General features: G+C 38.5%; 1 protein-coding gene across 2 annotated transcripts in view; it reads right to left on the bottom strand.

Moving 5' to 3' along the window:
• Positions 1-8,226: 8,226 nt before the first annotated feature.
• LOC124711827 (flotillin-1) overlaps positions 8,227-9,654 on the bottom strand; it is a 142,766-nt gene continuing 141,338 nt past the window's right edge. For both annotated transcript variants that reach the window (XM_047242419.1, XM_047242908.1), the window contains one exon: positions 8,227-8,854. In XM_047242419.1, the coding sequence (XP_047098375.1) occupies positions 8,837-8,854 (18 nt within the window). In that variant the 3' untranslated portion in view covers positions 8,227-8,836. The remainder of the gene's footprint in view (positions 8,855-9,654) is intronic.

The following is a 9,654-nucleotide window of genomic DNA, read 5'->3' as shown; positions in this document are numbered from 1 at the left end:
TATGCTCAAGAGGTACAGTACGAATGGCATAAGTTTCCTTTTTTATTATTAGTGACAAGCACTAGGGAAATCAGATTCATGTTCTAGCACTTAAGCACACTTTTAAGTGAACCCAAATTTGAAGAAGGAAATAACATAATAATGCAGTACACTGAGAGGAACATGTAAGATGGTTGGCTTTATCTCATGGGCATAGAAATAAAACTCAAGGTTAATTTTGATGAAAGTCATCTCAAATTTGTTCCAGAGATTTAGCTACTGGGGGGAGAGGGGACCAGGAAGTTCAGGAGAATAATGAATTTAATTTGTTGTTGTTGGAGGTGGTGGTGGTGGTCTTCAGTCTGGAGATTGTTTTGATGCAGCTCTCCATTCTACTCTATTTTGTGCAAGACCCCCCATCCTCCCTCTAATACTACATTGGTGGTCCCTTGATATCTTGGAATGTGTCCTATCAACCAATGCCTTCTTCTAGTCTGGTAGTGTCCAAATTACTTTTCTTCCAAATTATATTCAGTATTTCCTCATTAGTTACATGACCTAACCATCTAATCTTAAGCATTCTTCTGTAGCACCACATTTCAAAAGCTTCTGTTCTCTTTCTGTGTAAACTGTTTATCAGCCATGTTTACTTCCATACATACCTCCACTCCATGCAAATACTATCAGAAAAGCTTCCTGAAACTTAAATCTATATCTGATGTTCAGATTTCTCTTCTTTAGAAACACTTTTCTTGACAGTCTACATTTTATATCCTTTCTACTTCAGCCATCATCAGTTATTTTGCTGCCCAAATAGAAAAACTCATTTACTACTTTAAGCGTCTCATATCCTATTCTATTTCCTTCGCCAGCACCTTATTTAATTAAATTACATTCCATTATCCTTGTTTTGCTTTTGTTGATGTTCATCTTATATCCCCCTTTCAAGACACTGTCCATTCCATTTAACTGCTCTTCCTCATCCCTGCCATCTGTGACAGAATTCTCGTGGTCGCGTTCTCGCTTCTCGAGCACAGATTGGGTGTTTGTGTCATCCTCATCATTTCATCATCATTCATGAGAGAGGTGAGATGGGACTGACCGAAAGTTAGAAATTTGTACAGATGCTGATAACTGCGCAGTTGTGCACCCCACAAGCCAATCATCATCATCATCATCTGACAGAATTACAATGTCATCACCAAACATCAAAGTGTTTATTTATTCTCCCTGAACTTTAATTCCTACTCCAAATTTTTCTTTTGTTTCCTTTAATACTTGTTAATGTACAGATTGAATAACAGTGGCGATAGGCTGCAACCCTGTCTCATTTTATTCTCAGCCACTGCTTTGCTTTCATGCCCCTCAAGCTCTTGTAACTGCCATCTGATTACTATAAAAGTTGAAAATAGCAGGGGTGAGAACAGGAAGTAAAAGGCTATCTTCAGAATTTCAAAGACAGTATTCCAGTCAACATAGTCAAAAGCTTTCTCTAAGTGCACATATGCTATAAAGTTACGTTTGCCTTTCCTTAACCTATATTCTATGATAAGTCATAGGGTCAGTATTGTCTTGTGTGTTCCTTCATTTACTGGAATCCAAACTGTCTTCCCCGAGGTCTGCTTCTACCAGTTTTTCCATTCTTCTGCAAAAAATTTGTGTTAGTATCTTGACTTATTAAACTGACAGTTCAGTAATTTTCACAACTGCCAGCAACTGCTTTCTTTGGAACTGGAATTACCACATTATTCTTGAAATCTGAAGGTATTTCGCCTGTTTCGTACATCATTCACACCAGATGGAAGAGCTGTGTCATTCAAATAACTTCCGGGAATTCAGCCAGGTAACACTTTCAGCGACCGCCGATATTTCGGTGGGAGAACACCCCGCCATTTTCAAGGCAAACTGCAATGGACAGGCGGCGTACATGCAAATTTAAAACCTCGTTTCTCGGACTGAAGCAGAAAAGATAACACACACACTTAACACTAGTGCCACCAAAGACGACCAAAGTCAGAGCTATCGATAGTGAGACTATGAATTCGCAGGTGAGGTAGCATTGTCTCTGTCCCTCTGTTTCTTGACAAGGGGGAGAGCCGGATTCCAAACAGAGTTTAAACAGAAACCTCCATTCCCATTAATGAGGTTGCTCGCTAATTTAATCTCAACTGCCTTCCTAATAACACTGTCCCAATAGCTGGATGTGCATGCCAATATCTTGGTGTTATTTTATAACATGAGTCCAAGATCATCCTTAACGGAACTCAAAAGTGCTCCAATTTTAGATGGAGGTCGGAAAACACATTTCACATCATATTTCCGTAAAATACGACCAATCTTGTTGGACGAGTTTCCTACGTAAGGCAAAAAGGCAGTAGACTTAGGTGTTGACTCAGAATTATCATCAATCACCCGATGTACAGTTGGTCGATAGCGCAACGCACATTCAATCTGTCTGTCACTATAACGATTTTGACGAAATGTAACTTAAAGATGGGACAGCTCAGCTGGCAAAGTCTCAGCATCAGAAACGACATATGCCCTGTGTACCAAGGTACGAAGTACCCCTTCCCGCTGAGCCGGATGATGACAACTATTAGCCTGTAAGTACAAGTCGGTGTGAGTATGTTTCCTGTAGACTGCATGTCCCAATGATCCATCATCCTTCCTCCTAACCAACATGTCAAGAAAGGGAAGGCAACCATCCTCTTCCACCTCCATCGTAAAACGATTGTTCAGGTGGATCGAGTTGAGAGGTTCTAGAAAGACATTCAAATTCTCCCTACCATGAGGCCGAACAACGAAGGTATCGTCAACGTATCTAAAGAAAAAGGCGAGTTTCAAAGGCGCCAACTCCGATGCACATTCCTCGAAGTCTTCCATAAACAAATTTGCGATCACAGGAGACAACAGACTACCCATTGCAACTCCATTTGTCTGTGTGTAATACTGGTCATTAAATAAAAAGTAAGTGGATGTCAACACATGCCGAAAGAGATTAGTTAATTCAGCACCAAACCTGGCCTCAATTAACGCAACAAATCAGAGAGAGGAACATGAGTGAAGAGAGAGACCACATCGAAACTCACTTAAATATCAGAGTCATTCAACCTCAGTCCCTCCAAACGACGTAAAAAAATCAGCTGAGTTCCTGATATTAATTTCCGCCCTTTTTCGTCCAAGAAAGATAAGTGACAATATTGGAGTCATCTTGCAATATTATTCTATATCAGTTCTCGAGAACTACTGCAGAACACAAAATAAGTTTTAGTTTAACCTAGAATGGAATATAATTACATTAGCTTTATCCATCACTAGATGGAAATGGGGTTGCACTTATAATTTAACATGTTAAGAGAATATTGCAGTGAGCTGCAGTTAACTTATTAACACTAAACTTTTAATATGTGATTGAGCTGATATATTATATTAGATACACTGATAATCTAAAATATTGCAACCACTGCCCACTGTGATGTTGGATGCCAACTGGTGGCACTGTGGGCAAGTGATGCTGTATTTGGGCTGCAAATTGAGAACTCCATTGAGATAAACAACATTGACAAAGGGCAGATTGTTATGCAGAGCCTATGAATGAGTGCATCGAAAATGGTGAGGCTGGTTGAAAGTTCATTTGCTACTGTCATGAGCATCTAGGAAAGATGTAGGAGGACAATGCTAAATGGTTGGATGTCCATGACTTTTACAGAACGTGGGGTTCAGAGGCTCTGTAAAGTAGTTAACACGGTTATCTGTGGCATCTCTGCTGAAAGAGCACAATGCTGGAGCACGCTATTCATCGTACGTCTGGAGCACACTATTCATCGTATGTTGTTGAACAATCAAGCCGCGCAGCAGACCATTCCTACGTGTTCACATGTTGACACAACAGTGTCGTCACTTGTGATTGTAGTGGGCATGGGACCATCAGGGTTTGACTGTCAATAGAAACGTGTCAGCTCTTCAGGCGAATCACATTTTTTCTGCAATAGATTGATGGTCATCTCCACAAATGGGGTCATTGAGGTGAAGAACAGCCCGAAACATACAGCTTGCCATGGACACAGGCTGGTGGGAGCAGTATTATGTTGTGGGAGATGTTCTCCTTTGCTCGCATGGGACTTGTGGTAGTAATCAAAGACACGCTGTCAACTGCAAACCACCTGCATCCCTTCATGCTTGACGTCTTCTCCAAAGGTGATGCCATCTTTCAGCAGTATTATCGTCCATATCTCAGAACCAGACCATTGTGAGAGTGGTTTGAGGAGCATTATAATGAACTCATGTCTCAGCAACCAAATTCATCTGGTGTAAATTCTATGAAACCTATCTGAGTTGCCACTGCATGCCATCACCATGTATACAAATTGGTGGCCCATTAATTATGTAAATTACATGGCCTGTGTGTAGACATCTGATGCCACAAACCTACAAACAAATGTCAGATCCTGGTATGCAGAATCAGTAGTGTATTTCATTCCAAAGATGGACAAACATGCTATTAACCAGGTGGTCATAATGTTTTAGCACATCAATGTATATGAGAATGAATTATACACACCTAATAGCAAAGGCATGCAAGAACAGACAAATATGTTAAACATTTTATTGTCCTGTGTACAGCTTGGCACATTCTTTATTTGGTAATATACGAGGTGTGATCAAATAGTAATGGCAATTTTTGTTTTTCTTAAGGAATTTTGATTCATCAACATTAACTTTGTCCCCTTCTAAGTAATCCCCCTTCAGATATAATGCACTTGTTACAGCACTTTTTCCAAACTTTAAAGCACTCCGTGAACTTACTTTTTGTTATAGTGTTCAATTCCTTCAGCAATTCTGTTTTTATCTTGTCAATGGTGGTAAAACAATGTCCTTCGTGGTTCTCTTCAACACCGGTAACAGAAAGAAGTTGCAGGGTGCCACGCCTGGTGTACAGGATGGCTGTGGCAACATAATGGTTTGTTTTTTTGCCAAAAAAATCACAAACAAGCATTGACGTGTGAGTAGAAGCATTATCATGATACAGTTTCCTTGAGGGGTTGTGTCACAATTCTGGTCGTTTTCTTTGGGCTGCTTCACACAGACCATGCTGGACTTACAGATAGTATCCCTTCCTGACTATACGACCATTAGGCAGGAACTCATGATGCACTGTCCCGTTGTAATCGAAGAAAACAGTGAGAAGAACCTTCAAGTGTAATCAAACGCGGCAAAATTTTTCTATCTTGGCTCTTCAGGGACAACTGGGCCTTGGTTTCAATGTCATATCTATATTATCATGCTTTGTCACCTGTTACAACCTTCTTTAGAAATTCTGGATTGTCAGCTTCATTCAGCAGTTCCTACGTGATTCTACATGATGTTTTCGGTCTAAATGCAACCATTTTGGAACAAACTTTGCTGTTACACATTTCACACCCAAAAGTATGAAAAATTGCTTGGCATGAGCCAAAGGATATGCCAACATCATAAGCAACCTCTCTAATGATGACCTGTTAATTTTCTAGAAGCATTTTCTTTACTTCTTCCACACTGGCATCAGTAATTGATTTGTTAGGGCACCCAGTGTGGTCATCATCTTCTTGACCCTCTTTATATCACTCATGAACTCTTGTCCTTCTCATAATAGTGTCACCAAAAGCCGCGGTTAATATTTCAAATCTGGTGCTGCACTTTCCATTTTTCAAACAAAATTAATGCAAATTCTTCACTCCATCATTTTCGAGAGTAAAAATTTGCTGAGCACTCTAAAACATGTATAACCTTTACGACTGTCAATAATAAACTAAATATTCAAAACAGCTGGAAATGCAAACGTACATCAGGAACATGTGTACCAACAAGATAAAAAAATTTGAAAATCGGATGTACAAAGCCTGCGAAATTAAAAAAATTCCCATTAATTTTTGATCACATCTTGCAATATAGTGGATAGATAAAAGGTCTGCTCACCAAACTGCAGGAAAAGACACCAAAATATATGTGAAATGCACAAGGTTTCAGAGCCAGTGGCTGCTCCTGGCAGAAGGGTTGAAGGAAAAGGACTACTGAGGTTTAGGAAGTGATACAGAATAGTTTCTCAGAACATTGGGTCGAGAGACTTACCGGACAGGATGAGAAGGAAAGACTAAATATTGGTGCCTGCGCTAGTTAAAATGTGAAAACCTGAGAACTTTAAGGTGGAAGATAGGGTAAGGATGCAAACAGAGATTACTGGTGAAAAATAATGAGAGCAGAAAATGCATTCTATATTAAGACAGTGAAGAGGGGCAGGGAAAAATAAACAGGTTGGAAAATAAACAGTAAAACAGAACAAATAAAAGGAATAGGTAATGAAAAGAAATGCTGAGACCATTAGAAGTGATGTAAATGTAAGCAAGGTGGATATCAAGAACCAAGTTCATGTTACAAAGCCAGTCTCCATCTGAAGAGTTCGGAGAGCCTTGTGTTAGAAGGGAGAATCCAGATGGCATGTGTGGTGAAATAGACACCAAAGTTACGATTGTCACATCGTAGTATGTGCTCCGGAACAAAATATTGTGTGTTGCCAGTATATACCCTCTGCCTATGCCCAATTCATCCTAACTGACAACTAGTAGTCATACCAATGCAGAAGGCCAGACACAGGTTACGTAAGAGTTGGTACATGATGTGTGTCATTTCAGCTACTTAACTAGGGCTATGACTTCCTAACATCATGCCCTGAAATGAGGTCCATTCTGACCGATATTTTGCCCGCCCCAACTAGAACATGTGCTCTCCCTAATCTCTGCTATATCATGGCTGGACCCTATACTGCTCCTGCACCCATTTCCTAACCCTATGGCTCCTACCTCCGTGACTATTCCTGCTGCAAGATTTTCCCAATGCACCCTCCTACCACCTTCTGCACCAGCCCCGCAACATACACTATCAAAGGGACAGCCACCCACAAAACGACATGTCATGTACCAGCTGTTAAGTCATCACTGTCCGACTTTCCACATTGGCACAACTACCACCCAGTTATCATAGTTGGGATGAATGAGCACAGAGTGTATAATTGCAATACACAATATCCTGTTTAAGTGCACATTCTACAACACAACAATCACGACTTAAGTGCTTGTATCGCCATGCGTCCATCTGGATTCTCCCTCATGACACCAGTTTCTCAGAACTCTGGAGGTGGGACCTTGTTTTACAAAATGTGCTTGATTCTCATCGCCCACCTGGCTTAAATTTGCATTAATTTCTGTAGTCTCAATATTTCTTTTCAATAGTTATTACTTTTATTTGCTCACATTACTTTTTTATTTTTTGACTGTTTGTCTTTCCCCCTCATCTCTCACCTATCTACCATGGAATGTACTCATAACAACAAAAATAATCAATTTTTTGACAGTATAATGTAATTGGATAGGAGAAAAATCTACTCATCTTTTTTCAGTAATTTCTGTCCTGCTTATTACCCAATTTGCCAACTTTAAGTTCTCAGATTTTCAAATCTATTCTCATGCAGACACCAACAGTCTTTCCTTCTCATCCCATTCACTAAGTCTTCCCTGTGTGAGGTGGGTGACTTTTCCATAACTCTTCCTATGCTTCATTAGTCCTTCTTCATCTCTTCCTTTCCCGGCTACCCTGTGCGGTCTGAAGTGCATGCCTTGCTATGGCTTGCGGCCCCCCTCCCCATTGGAGGTTCGAGTCCTCCCTTGCGTGTGTTTTTTTTTGTCCTTAGTATAAGTTAGATTAAGTAATGTGTAAGCCTAGGGACTGATAACCTCAGCAGTTTGGGCCCATGGGAACTTACCACAAATTTCCAATTTCTCCTCCTTTTGAAACACTGATTATTTTCTCTTTATTTGGTAATCAATTCTTAGGCACATAATTAAATGAAGTCTCCATTCATCATGAATTCTTAAAGTCACAACTGATATGAAGACCAGTGAAAAGACTGCAAAACTTATATTCGACACCGACTTTATTAACTAACTCTCTTTATGACTAACCCCTTTACATACGTAAAAGCCTGAACAAGTTTTTGACATGGTTTGCAAATGATGTAGCCACATAACAGCCATAATAATGTACTTCTGTGAAAGTTCTCATTATGAGAATAATATGGTTCTGAATTGTGTTTGATTTCTGTCCACTGCAACGTTGTTATTTAGAAGTTTTATAAGTACAACAGTTAAAAATAAGTCATTCTTGTAGCCCCCATTCATACCAAGAGGCTAGTTGGAAATTAAGAAAAACTTCACATAATAACTCATTTAGTTTTTTAATAAATGCATGACATTTGACAAAATCCACACTACAGTAATCAAATATTCAATAATGAATGAGAAGTCTGATAATTGTATGAGATTCTATTGTCTACAATACCCATAGCATATGAATACAATTCGAAAGCAAATAGCCATCAAAGGGGAATACACTGAAATACACACTTACTTTAAATACATAGTTTTGCTTCTAAAATAAAATGTCCTCTGTAAGAAGCAAATAAATGCATAGTTATGAAAATGAAAAATGATGATTTTGATATAATTTCACATGCAATACACGAAAACCACCTTTTTTATCGAATATTATTCAGAGTTTGTCTGGCCACAGTACTATCTTAGTTTCAATATACTACTTGTGCCCATATATCATTTTCATTATTCTTTGTCAAAAATATGTATAGCAATTTTATGCAGGTACACATGAAGTGATTATATATAAACAACAGAATTGTCACAGCTTCTAACAGATTGTTACACGAGATTATTCACAGCTGTCATAAAATACAGGCATAAATTGTTAACTACACATTTTAATTATCAGATCTTACAACAATAGCTGAGTGAACATCCTTGGAGTCTCCAGCTTAGGCACCATGAACAGTCTGAAAAAATAAACATTTTTCATAAAAGAAATGTGAACTTTCCTTACACAGGTATATTTCTGACTACACTTAAATACTTTTCATCTCAACTACCATACAGCAGTGCCATGTTTTATATTTGTGGGTTAAGTGAATGAAAACAAAATGTATTCATAAAGTAATGTGGCTAATGTGATGCTGTTAACACGGTGTCCGTCACTGCTCTAAAAGGCAGAAGCTATGCAGAGAAGTGAATATGTAATGGGTAAAAGACAACTTCGACAGACAGAGAGAATTTACATAGGATGTAGTTGCAGCCACATATTGTTCATATGTTATAGCTTCCTCTTACCACATGACAAGTTTGGTTATCCCAAGAGCATTTCCTAGTTTGATTTGATTTCTTTATTAATCCGTGAAACAAGTTACATTGTATGGATTTCGTCATTGACTAATAGACAACTGAATTGAATTGAATTGAATAGTTGACAGTGAAATTTTCTTATAATCTAATTTAAATTTTTTTAGTCTATTTCTCCATATAGTTCAACACAGAACTTTCAGATTTTAAATAACCTTCTTTAATTCAAGTCCTCCATTACTGTATAGTAACTTTTATTTTGTAAAAATGTTTTTAGTTTTTCTTTGAAGGAGAAGATTGTCTATGTCTTTTAGGGTGTGCGGTAATTTATTATACAGGGTGATTCAAAAAGAATACCACAACTTTAGGAATTTAAAACTCAGCAACGACAAAAGGCAGAGCTAAGCACTATCTGTCGGCGAATTAAGGGAGCTATAAATTTTCATTTAGTTGTACATTT

Source organism: Schistocerca piceifrons, chromosome 1, assembly GCF_021461385.2.
Source record: "Schistocerca piceifrons isolate TAMUIC-IGC-003096 chromosome 1, iqSchPice1.1, whole genome shotgun sequence".
In the NCBI taxonomy this organism is placed as follows: domain Eukaryota; kingdom Metazoa; phylum Arthropoda; class Insecta; order Orthoptera; family Acrididae; genus Schistocerca; species Schistocerca piceifrons.
Note: the sequence above shows the minus strand (reverse complement) of the source record. Positions and strands in the feature narration are given on the sequence as shown.